Source organism: Carya illinoinensis, chromosome 1 (genome assembly GCF_018687715.1).
Source record: "Carya illinoinensis cultivar Pawnee chromosome 1, C.illinoinensisPawnee_v1, whole genome shotgun sequence".
NCBI lineage: Eukaryota > Viridiplantae > Streptophyta > Magnoliopsida > Fagales > Juglandaceae > Carya > Carya illinoinensis.
Window position 1 is genome coordinate 13,176,975 of NC_056752.1, and position 20,127 is coordinate 13,197,101.

Consider the following 20,127-nt stretch of genomic DNA (forward strand, 5'->3'; position numbering starts at 1 on the left):
ATAGAATGAATAATACTTCTTTAAACTTAAAAAAATATTATTTATAATTATGCAAAATTTTAAAAATATATAATCAAATATAAATTAATTTAAAAAAGTATTATGTAAATATAATGATAAATATAAAGATGCATCAGCCATTTTCAATACTTTTAAGATCCCAATGGGGTTAACGGACATAGAGTAAGCCACGATTCGCCGCTATATTTCTGCCACGTGTACATTCAGCCGAATGCGAATGGCTGCCACGCTCACAACTTTGTCAAAAAGATATGTATTATGATTCGTTCTCATTGGTTGGTGTGTACATGGAAACAAAAAATATTTCATACGTATCTACAGCTGATTGGGACGTTACAATTGTTTTTAATTTGGACTCTTTCTCGGTGTCTAATGATTTGGTTAATTAAGGTTCAGCTAGGAGTTAATTTCATTTCATTGCATTTAATTTTTTTTAAATTTTTATATAAAATATAATAAATAATTTAATTTTTTTAAATTATATAATAAAAATAATATTATATAAATATTTTATTTAATTTTTAATTTTCATATTAATTAATATCATTTTAACTCACCATACAAATTTAACTTAAATTACTTGGCTCATACGGCTCACTAGCCGGCTTACAAATCAAATTTAGATATAATTTAGATAGTGAAATAAGATGAGTTGATTTTAGATAAAAGTTAAAAATTAAATAAAATATTATTAAAATATTAATTTTTAATATTATTATTATTATTTTGAGATTTAAAAATATTAAATTATTTATTATATTTTGTGTAAAAATTTAAAAAAATGTAATAATGAAATGAAATCATTTATGCATCTAAACTAAGCCTTATTGTCATGATCGAGTCATACTTTATATTAAGAGCATTGTCAATGGTCTGTTCATTATCAAGTTTAAAATTTGGTTAAAAATTGAGATTTTGATTAAAATCAAAGTCTTTGAAGATATTAATCTATATTAGACTATTCATCTCAAAATCAAAATAATAATAAAATATTATGTACTTTAATAATATTTTTTTTTTATATTTTACAAATACACTCCATATATAAATTAATAATTTAACTTTTACTTAAAATTATTGTTTCACTATTTTTTATATCAACCTAATTATCCAACATAATATAGTCTTGTTTACAAAAAAATATTTCTTGAAAAATCTGGACATAATATAACCTTGTTTATGAAAGTTTTAAAAAGAATTTAATAAAATCTTGTTGATTACTTGTGAATAAAATATAGGTTTGATGGATAAATAGTGACTTCATAACTTTAGAAATTTTTTTAGAATTACTGTAGCTCAAAGTTTAAATTAAAAGTTTTTAGCTAATCCAAGGAGATTATTTATATAAAATTTAGTTATATTTTAGATTTTACTGACATTTGACTAGTCCAATACCACTAGTCTACTATGTGAGGGTTGTGTGATGTGTGGAGATTGTGTGAATAGTAGAAGGTTGTGTAGATTTTTTTCCTCTAATATAACACATTTAAGGCAGGGAATTTAATGATGCACGACTATTAGGTTTTTTCTATTTTTATCAGTGTGGTTTTAACGATATAATTACCATTCTTTTATAATTATTTTATATTTAATTTAAAAGCAATCATTATGATCATTTTTAAAAAAATAATAATAATTTCACTTTTATCTAACTATATTTTATTTTGAGAAAATAATTATAGACTACTTATAAATTTATCATTTCTCGCTCTAATATTAAAAATTAGCAATTTTAATGATCAGATTATAAGATATTTTTACCAAAAAAATGTCGGGGATTGTCTTCATATCAAAACACCAACTCAGAAAATAAGAAAGTTTTTTTCTTATGAGTAATTTAACATTAAGTTTATGTGAATAATCTATTGTTGGAAATTTAGACCTCCTAAATTCACCCTTTATGATCTATTATTTGCAGAAATATCAAGAAAAATAGATAAATAATAACAACATAAGATTTTAAGTAGAAAACTCTTAAAATAAGAGAAAAACTACCAGATCCAGAGAAGAAAATCTATTACATGAAAAATTGTTACAATTACACAATTTCTTTCCTCACTCTTTCCTCACCACAAAGTTTTTCCCACTAGCAAAACTTTAATTCAAATCTCTTCCCATTTTATAAAAATGGACAAAAGATAAATTTAACTAGAGTAAAAAATTACTAGTTAAGCATTTAACTGATGCACTTTACTAAGGAGGCTAAAATCTCTTTTTATAGATCTTGGGCTTTTGCTCATCCTTCATTCCCAACCAATCTAATATTAAGGCAAATAAGTAAAAACCCCAATAATCTCCACATTGCGATTTTGGTTGGTCTCACAGCCATGCTCCGCCTCAATGAAAATTTTCATAACTTTCGCTATCATGCTCCATCATAAAAGTATACACACTCAGAATAAACCAATTCCGAGCATTTCACTTTAGCTCATGTCGAAAACAACCTTATTAAAAATTATGGGGTAACTTCCACATTTGGCTTTCCTAGAAGTTCATCAGCCATCGACATGAATTTCTACTACATACCCTATATCAATGTTAAACTAATGTATGTGTGCAAACTTGTGAACCCGCTAATATTAACACATAATTTATCATGGCAATTTTGGGAATTAGTAACATGCTATAAGGATATACATGTCCATTTTTCTATGGAGAGTGACACAACGTTAGCATCAATACTAGTATCTCCATTTATTGACTTTGAGCCACTTCCTGAATCTGCTCCTTATATTAGCCGTTTTAGTAGTTGCTAGTATTACTGCTGACTTCAGGAATTGATCTGCCTTTCAACACTTTATGTAATCTAATTTCTCAATCTCATTCATGACATCGCCTTAATAAATTTTTACCCTAGAAATAAATAGTACCACATTTGGGCTTATTTGGTTTTGCCATTCTTTCTAATTGCAATTAGAAAGTTGTTTGAATTGCCTATTTTCCTTGTGAAGCTGTAAAACTGCTAGACAATCTCAAATCTAAATGTTTCATAGCTGAAAATCATCATTATATATACATCCTTGAGAGAGAGGTTAGGGTTATAGGCGTCGGGGTTGGGGCAGGGAGGGAGAGAGAGAGGGGAAGAGATGGAAAAATAAAATGAAATTATGTGCACGTGGGTTTAAATTTTAGTTTGGTACATGTCCTACGTGATGAATTTATATTGGCTAGTGTTAAAATTAGATTCACACCAGACTGGTTGAGAGTTTTTCCCATCACAGATATCATTGTACTTTCTCATTATGGGATCTATGATGAAAATAAAAGTGCCGTCCAAACAAAAATGGCAGCTCAAGCTGATGAAGCCAAATGGATCTTCATTAAGGATAATGCTAGGGTGCCTACTAAGGCGTGGTTTGAATTCATAGATGGGTTTTATCTCATCTCCTTTCTCTACATACGGAGAACTAATTTCTTACACGAATGCACATTTGAAGTGAGTTTTTGTTGTTTGACATATTTTCATTAAAGACAAAATAATGGTAACATTGGGTTGTAATATTTGCTTTTTAGAGAACTGAAGCCATTTTTACATTTTGAAGTGGTAGAGTGAAACCCATCTGCCCCCGTCTACATAGTGTCATTCCCAAACGGCCAAACCAGACTCCCCACCCCTGTGCCTCACAGTTTTCTGTGTGGACATTTTCAAGCCTTCAATGGAGATCTAGCTGCGAGATCTAGAGTCCGTTGTTGTGTAATCAGTGCGGAAGGTCCCATTGGCACTTTCTATTGCCAGGGACCATCATGTCGGCGATAGAAAACACTGGCAGATCCAATTGTAGTTGACATTCCTGTAGCCAGTTGTAGCCTAAGCAGAAAACGACCGATATGGAAGTTGACGGTGACTAAATTGCTTGGGCAGTAGACAGACACCTTGCCGATGATAGAAAATGCCGATCCTCTTGGTGTTGGCTGGTGGTGGCCTTGCCTGCCCACGGTCGCCACGAGAAGGGCCCTTTGGGTGCACGACAATCCAAACCCGCCGCATGCCCTTCCCCTCCCCTAACAGATGCAAAACCAGCTATTCATGGCCACTGTGGCTCGGGGCCACAGCGAGCACAACCTCCGTGGGTTAGGTGACCATTCTCGCTACGGCAGAAGGCACTGACAGTCACTAGGCTCATGGTTGGAGGCTCACAGTATTATGTGCACTTCTGATTCAAGCATGCATGTAATGGGTGGTGCATGTGATATGTACACAGTGCAAAAGTTAATTTATAAAACAAAATTATAATTGGTGAGACCCATATGTATCAAATATCTAAAAAGTTAAAATCAACTCATTTTACTTTCTAATTCAAATGTAAAAAATTTTTAAAAAACATCTTATCTCATTTTTTTAATCCAAACGGAGTCTAAATGTACCCACCAAATGTGAATACCAATACAAATGTGATTTTTTATTTTTCTTTAAGCATTTTTTAAACATTCTTAACTATTAAGAGAAAAATAAAAAAAATAAAAATTCATTATTGATTTCACTAACTATTAAAAATAATAAATAAATAATAAATAATAAAAATATATTAGTGAACAGCATATTATATTTTCCCACGTTAAATTTCGTTTTTTCATCACTGAAATTTTCCGGAAGTGTAGAAACTCGATAGTATAAAAACCGAAGCAGAAGTGTGAAAGACTATCCCGGTTTGGCGATATATATTTTTCTATAAATTTTATTTTCTCATACCCACTGTTTCTCGTTCAGGGTCCCTGCCTCTCCGTCGAGCTTTCCAGTAATGTCACGGTAAGGCTAACCCTCGCAACATTGTCTGTTGACCAAGAAATTCCACTGGTTCTCTCTCTCTCTCTCTCTGTTTTTTACCCTAGTCTCTATTATGGTGTAAATATCATCTCGCTTCTCTAATATCGTTTTGAACCTTACTGCATTTCAGCTTCCGTGGGTAATTTTATATAGCGGTCCTTAAACTTGTGGTTCAAGCGAGTTACTAGTCCTTTCGAAAGTTTCTTTAAGGTTTTGGTTTGCTAGAGCTCTGGTATACTCGATATTCTTTGAATATGAAGTTGGTCTCCTAAATTCGTCGAAATAAAGTGTTTCTCTTCAGTGTTGTTGGAGATTGAAAAATGAGTAGAAGGTAATACTTGTCAGATCTTCATCTTTGTTCCTTCGTTTTATTTTATGTTTTATGTTTTGTGGGCTATATATTTGTGGCACTCAAATAGTTTCTCAATCAATTTAGTTAGTGTTGTTCAGTGGTTATGCAAGTGTATGTTGTGTAAATTGCAATCTTTTCATGGACGTGATGAGATCTGGTTTGCTTGCCTTTTCTTCTTCTTATTCTTCTTTTTTATTTTTTTATTTTATTTTTATTTTTATTTTTTTAATGTTTTTGGTTTTGCGCTTGTTTTCATGTTCTTGTTCTTAATTGAGATGTAGGAAGATTTTTTTTTGATGAATAAGAGATTATATTAAGACAAGTAGTAAGGCAAAGCCAAGTATACAGGAAGTATACAAAAACTGAACCAGTTACAAGTCAGGAACTAGAAAAAGAAAAAAGGAATGTACACAGATTTTTCTTTTGATTTGTAAAAAAAATGATGTCAAAATGTACAAAGTTACCGTTTACAATGGCCTTATTGCTGAAGTTCAATCTACTTTAAGCTTGGGGTTTGCGGAGATTTATGGATAAGAGCACTAGGAGTACTTCTATCATTTATATAACAAGGAAAATGATATTATGTTATTTTAACTGAAAACATTATGTAGGGTCTACAAAATTATTTCAGATAACCTGTGTCATTGTACTGGGAGATTTGAAATGTTTTCTGCACAACAATTTGCAGAGAATATATGTTTATTATTGTCATTGATGGTTGAAATAAACTGTCAAATATGTGATAATTAGTGCGATGATAAATTGTTGCACAATTGTTGTGGAGTATCGGAACATTTCCACTGAAACATTTCCAAATTTTATCCAATGACAAATGATTATTTGTTATGTGGGGTCTGTTTTATTTTTAGTTGTTAAATTATTGAATTTTATAAGTGTTTCTATTTAAGATTAGAGTTTTAAGTTTATTTTTACCATATGACCTAGCTTATGTGTGGGCATATTTGAGAATGGCAGAGAAATGTTTTATTTCCAGCTGATCAGATATTTGATTATTGATAAAAGACATCATAATTTCATGTTTTCATTTTTAATAATTCCCTTCGAACCCAAAGTGAGAAAATGAATACTTAGCCATGACCAAGGACATCCTGCAGATTTACAACTTCTGTAGTTGGAGAACTATGAAAGCTTAAATGCTCCATATTTTGGGATCAAATCAATAACATTTTATCATTAGAAGAGAACTTGTTTCTAAGGTTATGTTTTCAGTTCTAAGGTTATAACATGGTTCATCTTTTGATTCCCAGGTGAAAACTGCCTCATGTAACCAGATATTTAGATATACATGCCAACAATTTGATCTCAGTGACTTAGAGTCTTAGCTGTAGTCGGGAGTGCATGTGCTATTTGGAGAGATGTGGTTGGACTGCATTCAGCTGAAATGAAGACTATGCAGGTTATGCTCATAATACTCTACAATTTTCTTCTTTGGCATTTAGCATGTAAATCTCTTTGTTGTTTTTGCTTTTAGGGCATGTTTGGACACTTGGAGTATCTCATAATAGTAGTGAAATAGTTTGAGTGAAGATGTTTTATTGGATTTTGGAAAAGGAGAGAGAAAAAGTTGAATAAAATATTATTAAGTTAAAAAATTGGTTGAATATAGCTTTTTAATATTATTTTTGTTTTGAAGTTTGTAAAAGTTGTATTGATTTTTGTGTTTGAATAATGATTAGGTAATGATTAGATGAAAAAGTTAAAACATTTGAAATTGAATACTGTTTGTGTTTGAGTGATGTTTGGGAATGAAATTATGAGAAGTTTTGAGAATTATGAGAAGTTTTGAGAATTTTGAGAATTCTGAGAATTCTCATGGTGTCCAAACAAGCCTTAGTTTCTTTCTTTTATCAATTTTTGAGCAGTCAATTTTCTGCACAACCATTGTATCATATCTCATACTGTCTTCCCAACTCTCATTCTCACAAACTATTCCTTGTACTGCATGACCAAATCTCATATTCACTATATATTCTATAACTTCATAGTTCAGATTATGTTGCCAAATAATGCCACTACCATTTAGCTTGTAACGATTAATGCCCGATTTTGAATCTACAGTCTGATCTCCATGATACTTTGTTATGATAAACTATGGTGGTTGATTTTGTGTCACTACAACTTCACATTGTTGTACCCTACAGTCCAGCAAAACACTGAAACACCAATGTACTCTGCAAATTCTAATGATGTCAAGGACATGCATGATCGGTGCCCCTTTTTCTATTAGATGTGGTTTATGTGCACTTATACGATAAATAGATAGAAACACCTTGGCTAAGTTGGATATTTATGGTAACTCGTTTAATTTATCCTCTATTGATTTCCTTTAATCCATATCCTTTTTATGCATACATATTAAGGTAGAGAAGATTTATTCTACCTCAATAGTAGATTTCTCAAAAATCAATACACGCAGGCTTTCAAAAATCAAATTATATTACTGTCCTTTTCTTTCAACCCTAATGGTAGTGCATTTATGTGTCTGATTTTCTGCTAGTTGTAGCACTTGTGATACTTGTCACTAAAATGAAGTGCACTTCTGTGGAGTCACAGAGCACAAAAGAAATTCAATCCTCAACCCAAGTTTCACAGGAGTCCCAAGGTGAACAACCAGACAACCATGCAACTGAGGCTCCTGTCACAGATTCAGGTTCAGTCTCTACTTCGAGCAATGATGGCAAAAAAGTTTCACGCCAAGATATTGAACTTGTAAGGCAACTTTCTCCTAATGTTTTTGTTGTTTGTTTTCCATTTTTTCTTTCTTTCTAATTTTCTTTGAAAAGGATATGAACTAATATTTTTCCTATCCTTATGTTGATAATTCTACAAAATGGCTGTTGTAGGTCCAGAATCTAATAGAGCGATGTCTGCAATTATATATGAATAGAGATGAGGTGGTTAAAACCCTCTTGACTCGCGCAAGGATAGATCCTGGATTTACAACTCTGGGTAGGAAACCTATTTGTTTGTCTTTGACATTCTGTTTGTATATTGCATTAAGAATATATGTGTTTGATGATATCACACTTCAGTGGTTAATGGAAAGGAAAATTGGAATCGAATTGTTTTGGATCACTATATCACAATTTAGAGATATTTCCATCACTTTTTATGTCTTTGTTTCTTGAGTAAGAAGTTGACCTACACTGTAATTGTAAAATTAGAGTAAAACCTTTTATTTTTTATTTTTATTTTAAGAATCTTCGGATTACCTTAACCTGACATTTTTTTATATATTATTTATTTAATTCAGTATGGCAAAAGTTGGAAGAAGAAAATGCAGACTTTTTCAGGGCATATTATATACGGCTAAAATTGAAAAGACAAATCATACTGTTCAATCATCTACTTGAGCATCAGTATCATCTCATGAAGTATCCTGTAGCTCCAAAGGTTCCTTTGGCCCCCATCCAGAATGGGATCCATCCCATACCTGGTAAGTCTTCAACCTACAATGGTATGGCTGTTTGAGAGCACACATTAACGTGCATGGATAATATGTAGCTTATTACGTAATCTGTTGTTAGTTTTTAGTTATGAATAAGGGGTTATATTAATTTTAGATTGAGGTTATCATCTGAATTTCATTAATTTTAGGGCTCTTTATGATAATAGGTGTAATAGTTGATTCTGACTAAATTTTTTTTATAAGCCATAAGGTACTAAATATGAATATTAAAAGAGCAGTGGAAGAAATTGTTTATCACTCAGTGATTCTGTTTATTTGGGAGGCCAGTCAAGTCAAGAAGTTCCCTCTAGGGGGGGCCTTATTCCTCCAAATAAGCTTATAAGGAAAGGGGCCTGAACATAAGCACACAACACATTATATAATATTGGAGATGGACATGTCTCCTTATTGGCAGGATAATTGGAATTTTCTGATGATAAATGGCTGGGTGTATTAGAAGTCCTATTTTCACAAAACCCACAAGTGGCCCACCTCTTTTGAGACCTCTACCTCCAATTCAAAAGAAAAATTCTAGACATAAGCCCACACGTCACACACCACACTTTTTTTATTTTTATTTTTATTATATTTTTTTCTTTTACCAAATATTTGGTATATGAATAATGAGTAGAAGAATTCAATTAGTTTAAGAAGAATAAACCCAAAAAAGATTAAAAAAAAAGTGTGTGTGGGCTTATGTGTAGCAAAGCTCTTCAAAAGGAGAATCAAGTTCATCTACTAAACAAAATATAAGAAGCGGCATGCCATCCTTATCTCCCTTGTGTAGCAAGACTTAATGGCTTGTGACCAAATTGGTTCTAGCATGGCATTTGCTGCAAAGTCAAAGGCTGTTGCGGATAAGGCAAAGATGGTCCTAAAGTTGAAGGAGAAAATGGCCAAGGCAGCGAGGACATTGATGAGGGCCTCTGTGGAAGAAAGATCGACTTGTTAGATGGTCAAGAAGGCTATGAAGCACTAGACTCTGATGCCGTTGACAAAGAAGGCTACAACCAAGAATGAAAAGCAGAAGAGGGAGAATGGGATAAATTATATTTTGCACTCCAAGCCACTACCTTCTTTTAATTTTAGTTTTATTTTTATTTTTTAATAATTTGCACCCTAAACTACAAAATTTCTATCCTAGGTTAAAATCTGACCATTACGATTGTGCCACATGTTAAATCTTGATTGAGGGTGCCCGGAAATTTGCACTTTAGGATGTAGTTTGATAGTTTTTATAATTTAGGGTGCAAATGGATAAAACAATGGTAGTTGTGTCATTGTGTGCGCGAAATTTAGTTCCCCCCCACCCCCAAAAAAAAAAAAAAAACTGTTTCCCTCCATGGGCGTTTTTCTGTTAGCAAAGGCACAACATATTGAAATGTCACTTCATTAGATGGTCAAAGGCTTTTAGGTTTCATTCTTGACAAGCAATGGTAGTCCTTGATTGAATTAATGCATATAGTGGCCTGTTTGTAGCAATGGAGCCATAAATATTGCTGTACTTGAAAACACAGCTTTTAGACATAGAAACTGTTCCATCTCATCTTCTTAATAAGCCTTTATTGCATGTAAATAATAGAATGATAGTGAAAAAATTTGTTATGATAGTCTCTCTGGTGGTTTGGGAGGCTGGTTTTCCTTGGAAGAATAAATTTTGGAGATGTTTGGTGCCTTGAGGAAGCCATAATTTCCTTATTACGTTTACATGTAACCTTATCCCCCTTATACCAAGCAAATGTTAACATAAGCTGTATGTTTTTGGACTGTTTCTGCATGGCCACTTATGAAAATAGTGCTAGTATCTAGTTTCTTTTATTTCTTTTATTTTTTTCCCAAACCTTCAGTGGATACAAGGGGATTTCTGTTGGGTTTTCTTTGTCTTATGGAATTTTGCTTCCTTAGCGTTCTGGGTAAAAAGACTCGGTTGCCTCTAAGTTCGGTTTGGCCCAAGAAAATTCTCATCTCAAATTCAAAATTCTCATCTCATTATTACAACTTTTTCCAAATCTCCATACAAAATATAATAAATAATTCAACTTTTTCTTTAACTTTTTCAAATCTCAAAACAATAATAATATTAAAATATAATATTTTAATATTTCATCTTAAAACTCAAAATTCTCATCTCAAAATTCTTACTTACCAAACCATACCTAAAAGTGTGGTGCTCATGATTTCTTATAGAGGCTGAATGTTCTGAGCAAGACATATTATGTGGCATTTATTTGTTATTGGTGTCATTGTTATTCAATGCTACCTGTTTGCAGTGCAGTTAACAATTTACCTATGGGATACCCCATCCTACAGCAACCTCCAATTCCAGCTGCAGGTCAACCTCATGTCGATCCGATGGGCCATGGAATATCGAGCTGTCATGTGGTTAATGGAGTCCCTGCTCCAAGCAACTTTCATCACATACAGATGAATTCTGGGAATGAGTGAGAACTTCTCGATCTTAATGTCATTTAACATTGATTACCTTTTTTAAGTAATGGAATTTAATGTAGTTGGTCCATGTTCAATTTATTAGTGTTTGTTGTCTTTGAATGTTATTGGATCAATTGTTTGAATTTTAAATGGTTTGACTGGTAAACTCTCAGTTGCATATGCATGCAATGGTGTGTTTGCATGGGTATATTCTCATTGTAAAGGATCATGTTTATGCCCGTCTGTTTGCACGTGTATGCTCATGTTTACATCTGCCTCAAAATATGAAGCCTCCTCAGATAAAGATGTCTCCAACACTATTCTCCCGGCAAGAACAACTTTTTCTATTTTGATTTTTGGCGGGTTTGATCCATTTGTTCAATGACAATTTAATCCCAGTTTTGCTTCTTTCTAGATAAGAATTTTTGGTCGATAGAAGTTATGCTAATCGCAATTATTTATGATCTTGTTGAAGTATGGTGATGGAGAGTGGTGCTGCTGATGTGGCTCCCATTATTCCGCCAAATGGCACTATGTCAGAGATGCCTGTGAGTCCTACATCAGTTGCATCCAGTGGGCATTTCCCCTTCACTGCACCAGAAATTTCTGGAATGGGGGTGGACTCTTCCGCACTTGATACCACATTTGCATCTGATGTGGCAAGTTCGGTAGGATTACAACTTGCACCAGATGGTGGGGCTGGAAATTCCAGGGATTCTCTCAGATCACTGGATCAGATCCAGTGGAATTTTAGTCTGTCGGATCTAACAGCTGATTTGTCAAATTTGGGAGGTAATTTGTATCTTATCTTTATTAACTGCTACAATACTGGTTGCACATACAAAGTAAAATAAAATCTATAGATAAATAAAATAAAAGGGAGAATTACATTTTGCACCTTCAAACTACCACTCCCTTTTAAATTTGCATCCTAAACTGTGAAAAGTTTTAATTTGCACCTCCAATACCTTTGGTTAAGATCTGACAATTAAGATGCAGGAAAATAGGTAATATGGCACAATTGTATCAATAAGATTTTTGATGGAGGATGCAAATTGAAACCTATTTGTAGTTTAGGACTCAAATTGAAAAAGTGGTGGTATTTAGAGGTGTGATGAAGTTTCTCCTAATGGAAAGCAGGAAGTATATGTATTAACTATTGAAATTCCCGAAATAACACCAAATGCATTCAATTATGTTAAGTTCCTCCTAAAAGAAAGCAGGACGTATAAATTAATATGGTGTAGGCTTTACTCTCTTCATTTTCTGAGGAGATGGTTATGTCCCCTGTACTTGGGATCTTACCTTTTCTGTTTATCAGTAAAGTTTTTGTTCGCTGATTAAAAAAATATTATGGATTTGGCGATACAAATTTTTGAATATTTGTTCTTGCTTCAAGCTCAGTAATGATAGAAGATCTTCTGCATAACATAATGGTTCTGTTGTTTTGGCAAGATACATTCAGAACTTCCTTTTTTTTTTTTTTTTGTTAAGTAAGATACATTCAGAACTTTCTTTCTTTTTGTTAAGTAAGATACATTCAGAACTTTCTTTCTTTTTGTTAAGTAAGATACATTCAGAACTTTCTTTCTTTTTGTTAAGTAAGATACATTCAGAACTTTGAAGCTGTCTTAAAGGACTGGCACCATGAAATCGATTTCATTATGTCTAAACACAGCGTAGCAGTTATGTCATAACCTGTCCTCTCTGTTTTCACGCTTTTGCTAGTACATTGATTTCACAATTCCTTCGCAGATTTAGGAGCCTTGGGAAATTATCCTGGTTCCCCCTTTTTGCCATCAGATTCAGAAATTTTGCTTGATTCGCCTGAGCAAGAGGATATAGGTAATGATGCCAATATGCATAGTTTTGGTGATTGGTATAAACATAATGCAAATTATATTTTTCAAAATATATGGGAAAAATGCATACACATCTCTAAGGTTGTGTTTAGGTAGTGAGGTGATCTCAGATATTCTATGAATAGTAGTTTGAATAGTAGTACAAAATAGTAAAAAGTAGTGAAAAATAATGATAAAATAATGGTGAAATTTAGTGGTGAAAAAAGGTGTATTGATTCACTGAAATATCCAGTGTGTACATGTGAAAAAGGAGAGTTTCTTTATCATAGTAGCAGTATCAATATGGTCTCTTTATTAATTCTGCACGAGTACCACATTTGTTTCTGGGCATCATCACATTTTGAATTTTTTAACGCTGGTGTCCAAGCGAGCCCAAGGAGAACTCTTTCGTTGATTTACATGATTAAAATTTAAACATGTTTCCTCTGTGTTGCTAGTCATATGCTAATTGCTTTACCTCATCTCAGTGGAGGAGTTCTTTGTTGATTCTGTCCCCGGACCATCATCTTCACAATCAGATGAGGAGAACCCTAGAGAAAGGTGAGGCACATCTGGTTTGCCTTAAATTTATTAGGATAGGATAACATTTAATCAATAAAATTAGAGTTTTTCTTTCAGTTATTCAGCATTTTGGCTTTTTAGTAATGAAGTTGGACAAATGAACATCTTAGTTGTTTAGTCCGCAGCAACGTGCAGGTGGGAAAGTAATCATGCCAATACAAGTTATAATGTTTCTTGTAATAACCTTTTCAGAAACTTTTTTATATAGAAGGTTGGGGACTGTAGTGTCTGTAATCTTTTATTTGGCTACATTGATGTAAACTTTGCTATTTCAAGTTACCATTTCGCATCTTGAACTTTACTTACCAACCGGGAAATGGATTGAATTCTTGTACTCAAAAACCGTATTTACTATTGTTTGGAGGTGGGGAAGGTCTGAATAAGTTAGTCCTTGGCTATTTGCCTTTTTTATTTGCTTTTGTTTCCCTTTTCTTGTGCTTTTAATTCCTCTAAAAACATAGTCAAAGAACAAGCTACACTGAAACCTTGTTTGTAAGATAAACACGGGAATTAAGTTTAATCTCTGATAAATGGACATAATTTCAGTTTGGTGCCATGTAAGCATACATTACTTCATAATCAAAACTTCAAGAGGTGAGATTGAAAAATAATGCCTGAAGGGAAAAAGTGTGAAATTGTGTACTCCAATTGAGCGCCGGCTTGAGTTCAATCCGTTTTGGTGAAGAAATGATTGAAAAAGGAAAATATATATTTTTGATAGTTAATCAAGAAGTTTTATTCATAGAAGTTGGCAAAATTCAAGTAGACATGGAGCATAGATTAGAAGCACCTAGTTAGAGTTTACAATCGACAGGAGGAAATAATGGACATTTATCCCATTACAAACAATGCCCCCCGCCCCCCCCGCCCCCATCCATAAGAACAATTATTTAAAAAAGAAACCTTTTAGTTCATCCATTTTCTCGCAATCTTTGAAGTTCCTATCATTTCTCTCCTGTCAAATACATCAATATATACATATAGAAACTATTTCCCAAATGGCTGTCACTTGTGAGTTACTTTTTCAACTCCAAATGGCTGTCACTTGTGAGTTACTTGGAAAACCTCTCCAACTTGCAAGGAAGTCTCCAACTTGCAAGGAAGTCCACCAGTCTATGAGGCATGATCCATGACAATTCAATTATCGCAAAAAAATCATTCAACGTGGTTCTGGCCACCTCACAATATAAAAGTAAATGATTTACTTATTCACTATTTTTTTTACACATACAACACTAGTAAAACACCATTACCCATCATTCCCTTAAATTAACTATGGTGAAAATTGTGTCTAGTGATGTCTATACAAAAAAAGTTGCTTTTGAAGGAGCTTTCGTCTGCCATATACGTTTTCATGGGAGCATGGTCACTCCAAGGCTTATTAGAAGTTCGTAAAATGATTTGACAGTGAATCTATGTTTCTTGGAGGGGCTGCAGTGCATCTTATCGATGGTAACCTCTGTCATGCTTACAAAATACAATGTTGCATTGAACCCTATGATAGTTTTCATCTCCCAATCTTGGGTTGTCATAATAAAATCAGCATTCCATTATGGGGAGCCACTTGAAAAGACCAAGAGATTGATTATCATTGTATTATTTTCTCGTGCGATCTCAAAAATGGCAGGGAATGTGTCTTGTAGGCTTTAGTCACCACACCATTTGTCATACCAAAATTTAACACGAGAGCCATTACCCACAACAATATGTTTATGTTTTCAGAAGATCATCCAATGTCTCCTAATGTATTTTCTACAAACCCATGCCATAGAGGCCCTCATTCGAGTATCGTCCTTCCTAAGCCTTCTCAAATTGTGAATTTATAATGGACTTCCATAGGACCTAGGGGTGCTACCTGCACCATACGGTGCTGGTAGACCCCCCACGGCATGGGGCAGATGGAGAAATCTTTTCCCGTCCCCTGCCCCCGGTGTGCGGGGGCGGGTTACCCCGTCTCGCATAACGGGGTGCGGATTGGGGGGCAATCCGTCTGCCCCCCTGCACCCCCTACTGTGCCTTGGGCCCAGAAATTGCTTCTGGGCCAAAAATGGCCCAAAACTGCTGAAATGGGTAAAAAATGGCACACAAGCTTTTATTTTTGGCCCAAAAAAGCTTGTAGGCCATTTCAGCCCATAAAATTATAAGTAAAAAGAAAAAAAATATTTAAAAACTAGATTAAAAAAAAGTGTCTTGGATGGTAATTGATTTTATGGCTAATAAAAGTTACTAGTCTAAGAGTCTAATACCTAATAAACTAATAATAATAACTAAACTATTACAAAATTGAAAGGCTAAACAATTACAAAATTACAAATATAAAAGTGTTCAAGGGATATTGTATCAACATTACAAATCATTGAATACAAAATATGAACAAATAATTCAAATTTTGAATATTCTAAAGAGAGACTCAGAGAGCTGTCAGTTGTGGCTTGTCTTTGACTGTTACACTTGGGGTGACTCTGGCTTGAGCACATATTTATGTTGCAGAGGTGCTAGACGTCGTCTCATGTGTTACTACAAGAATTAATATTAAAATTAATAATGATGAAATCGAAATGAATATAAATAAATCAAAATAATAAAATAAAAAAAATTACTAGGTGGTCCAAATCCAGACTGATCACCACCCTCATTGGTCTCCTTAAAATCTAAAATATCCGGAACATGAATATCCTTTCCTATCATCCAACTCTGTGTCCATATCAATGCCTCTACAGTTATAGGAGACAATGAACTACGGAAATGATCCAATATACGACCTCCGGTACTAAAGGCTGACTTTGAGGCAACAGTGCTAATAGGGATGACCAAAATACAGCGGGCAATTTCAGAAATGATGGGATATTTCTTTGAGGCATTTTTCCACCATCCTAATATATTGAAATTATCATCATCATGTTGGACCATATCCGTTAACAAATAGTTGTCTAACTCGGAAATCACCTTTGTAGATTGATGGACTAGTGTGAAATTCTGTGCTTGGGGAGAATGGGCTTGGCTGCTTGGGGACTGGGGAGTGGTCTGTGCGAGAGAGAGAGAGAGAGAGAGAGAGAGAGAGAGAGAGAGAGAGAGAGAGAGAGAGAGAGAGAGAGAGAGAGAGAGAGAGAGAGAGAGAGAGAGAAGCTACCGAAGGGAAGGGGGCGACGCGGGGGGGGGGGGGGGGGGGAGGGGGTTAGGCCTTAGGGTTAAAATTTAATGAAACGGCGCTATTTTGTAATGGACAAAACAGTGCAATTTCATTAAATGACTTAATGAAACCACCATTTTATAGATGAAATGGCGTTGTTTTGTCATTTAAAAAATGGTGCCGTTTCATCTATAAAATGTATTTATTATATATAAATATATAATATAATATATATTATATATATAATGGGGCGGGGTGGGGGAAAACTGGAGCGGGGTCACGGCCTCTCCGTCCCTCGCCTCCGCTGGGGGCTTTCCATACAGGCGGAGTCCCCCGTCACCCGTCCTTTCGGTGCGGATGCCCCGCCCCGCATATGCGGGGGCGGGGCGAACGGGGCGGAGCAGCGGGGTTCGGGGCCCCGCTGCCCACCCCTAATAGGGCCCCCTCTTTCATGTTGGTATCTTCACAATTATTTACCTTTCGATTAAATTTTAGCAAGGAAATCATGAAAAATGGTTTTCTACTTTCTCAAATTTCCTTTTACTTTATATAAGTATTTCATGAGCTTTTATCACTATTACTTGTGACTCGTTGAAAGAAGTAAGATCAATAGGTGAGTGTGGAATAATGATATTAGGGTTTAAATATTATTTACTCTCTATGCATTTATGTGGGCGGTAGATAACTCTCTCCATGCTTTCAATTTGGATTAGGAAAACTATTACCTATTGGGATACTAGTGAGGCCTCACTTACTCCATGTCAATACTATTGTCCTTTCTGTGCATGTTTTCTCGTTAAACCATGTTGTCTACACATGTATAATCCGGACCGGGTATCCGGGTATACTCGGCCCGGAACCCGGATTCCAAATCAGTCCGGCCCGGATATACCCGGGTTATGACCCGGGTTGGAACCCGGATTGATCCGGATTTTTACAACCCGGAAATCCGGGTTCCGGCCTCTACCCGGGGTTTTTTTTTTTCTTCTAATTAAATTGGAAGAAGGGATGCCTTGTTTTTCTCTCAACAAACTTCAGAGACTTATCGTGTTGTTTGACAAATAAAAAATGCTTGTCATTTCGATCCGGAATCCTCGGACTAAAAGAGAAACCCGAGTTAATGATTGCTTTAATAAGGAACGACACTAATCGATCGGATATGATAAACAATAACAAAAGAAAAACTATGAAACATTTTTGTATCATCCTCTCACAATTCAGATCCGAAATGCTAAATAATGCAGAACATTCTGTCTACATTTCTCGTGGTTCAGTAGAGGCTTTAAGATTGTAATCCAAAATGTTATGTACCCTATTTGGCATATCACAAACATCAAACATTATAGAAATAAAAGAAAAAATGAGTGAAAAAAGTGCAAACTTTTCGGTCGGCACCAGAAAAATGAGTTCTACAAATTACAAGAAATTCAAGAACAACAAAACTACCCCGAAAAAAGAGAGAGAACAGACCATCCCCAAAAATTACATAATTGGATTCATACCCAATTAGAATACAAGCCTAGTGGTATAAACATTTTTCTGATTATATTAATGAGGAGAAAAAAAAAACAAATAGTTATGTTGGAAAATTTTGATTCCACCAAAAGTCAGTCAATGAAAAATAGTTTACCACTTTGAAATGTGAAAATTTGCAGGCGTTTTCGTGGTTTTTCTTCCTTCCAAAGCACGGCGGCACAGAGCTAAAGCCTTAAAAGTCCAAAAAATTGTTGAATAAGTCCATCGAAGAAGGAGATGGAGAAATCAAAGGAGCTGAAAACAACCCCGAAGGACTTGCCGTGAACCCATTATGCCAAAACGGACTCAGATCGTGGAACGGAGGAAAGCTGTGCGGTTCATTTCCTGGAGAGAAGAAACCATCGGGAATTGGAGCCAAAGTAGTCGGCGCAGGAGATGATATCCCCGGATGAGCCTGACCCAGTTCTACTGCTCCCTCTCCTTCCACCATACCCATAACCGCGGCAGCGTTGCCGGCCCTGTCTCTCTCTCTATCCGACAGGCTGGTTTTCTCGATGGAGGCGATCCTCGCAGCAGGAGAGAGGTCTCCGGCGCCGGACGGAGATATAGATGAAGAAGACGGGCCGGTGAGGCGCTGGACGATGGACATGAAGTCTGAGACGGTGGCGTGGATGACGGCGATGGGATGATTTATAGGGTTTCGGGAAGATTCTTTGAGAGAGAGAGAGAGTCAGATTTGGGGGGGGGGGAACGTGATGCCGAAGGCCAGAAGGCCGAAGGGTATAACCCAGTGTTTTGCTGGGTTTGGATTTTAAAAAAACCCGGTTACCGGATGCACCCGGGTTTTAGAAACCGGGCACCGGCCTGGGTGTTTTCCGAGCCGGTGCCCGTAACCGGAACCCGGTTATCCGGGTTCCGCACTGGGCTAAAAAAAATCCGGCCCGGTTGCCCAGCCCTATGTATAATACCTATTGCACCACGTGTTTAGTACGAGAGGATGATGTATGAGGCTATGAGCCCTCATATTGTCTGGTCGAGGGAAATCCTTGTGATTTATAATGAAAACAAGTGTTTTAATTTTAGTTTCCATGCACTTAAATTCTTCCCTGTTTATTAAAAGAGTACTGCTATACTAAGACCTCAACACCACATACTGTTTATATGAAATAATTTGATTTGAAAAATAAATTTTAAAATTTAAATTTTACAAATCAAATCGTACTATTTAAGTGATATGGATTGTGTACTCTTTACACCAGTTTGAGAATATAATAACTATCGTGCACTAAAAACATTGGGAAGGTGGTGATGATTATCAATTGTTTGTAGTCAATGGGCTTTTCTTTCCCTCTAATTTGTTGGTTGCATGGATTGTATCTTGACATAAGTCTATCGTTTTAGTCCCCATTTAGATTAAAAAAGGATTTCATCTCATTTCATCATTATAACTTTTTAAAATTTTTACACAAAATATAATAAACAATTCAACTTTTTAAAATCTTAATTCAAAATTTTCAAATCTCAAAATAATAATAATATTAAAAAATAATATTCTAATAATATTTTATTCAACTTTTATCTTTCATCTAAAACTATCTTATCTCATCTTTGAGTTCAAACGAGCCCTTAGTGGATGACATTGCGTCACTTTATAGGTACTATTTCGTATTACTCATTGCATGATCTAGTTATAGTTTGGAGAATTATAAAAGAATCACAAAACCCTAGAGAGTGTGTAATTTGTGCAGGTTGGTACTGAATGAGTAAATTTTTCTTTAAAAGTTTCGATGCCAATTTAAAGAAAAACCATTACCCACACCATTTGATAAATCAAGCTCGCCGCAAGTGTAAATACTTCTCTTTTGCACATGATCCCTAACAAACAACAAAATAATACAAGCAAATGTAAATGGTCAATCAATCATAGTAAGAAGATTTTGAAACCATTTTATATAAAATTAGGTGCTAATTATCAATTGGAATCGATCATTCTCGATAAACTTGGATTTCCTAATTAATTCCAAATGAATGAATGCCCTTGCTTGCTTGCTCAGTGGCAAT

The 20,127-nt window shown here is 34.8% G+C and overlaps 2 protein-coding genes across 5 annotated transcripts; one reads left to right on the top strand and one right to left on the bottom strand.

Annotated features, from left to right (window-relative positions):
* Positions 1-4,607: 4,607 nt before the first annotated feature.
* Positions 4,608-13,871, top strand: LOC122311117. 4 transcript variants are annotated; one of them, XM_043125525.1, is made up of 10 exons: positions 4,608-4,768; positions 4,917-5,117; positions 6,407-6,555; positions 7,713-7,868; positions 8,003-8,108; positions 8,413-8,595; positions 10,883-11,048; positions 11,513-11,832; positions 12,793-12,882; positions 13,367-13,871. In XM_043125525.1, exons 3-10 carry the CDS (start codon positions 6,541-6,543, stop codon positions 13,441-13,443), a joined length of 1,113 nt encoding a protein of 370 aa, XP_042981459.1. In that variant the 5' UTR covers positions 4,608-4,768; positions 4,917-5,117; positions 6,407-6,540; the 3' UTR covers positions 13,444-13,871. The 4 variants fall into 4 exon arrangements, with proteins under 4 accessions (XP_042981459.1, XP_042981485.1, XP_042981476.1 ...); XM_043125551.1 differs by having other exon boundaries at positions 11,513-11,829; XM_043125533.1 differs by having other exon boundaries at positions 4,683-4,816.
* Positions 13,872-18,062: 4,191 nt separating this feature from the next.
* On the bottom strand, positions 18,063-18,808 carry LOC122301852 (protein MKS1-like). The gene has a single exon (XM_043113221.1). The coding sequence runs from the start codon at positions 18,713-18,715 to the stop codon at positions 18,299-18,301; it is 417 nt and encodes a 138-aa protein (XP_042969155.1). The 5' UTR covers positions 18,716-18,808; the 3' UTR covers positions 18,063-18,298.
* Positions 18,809-20,127: the final 1,319 nt, after the last annotated feature.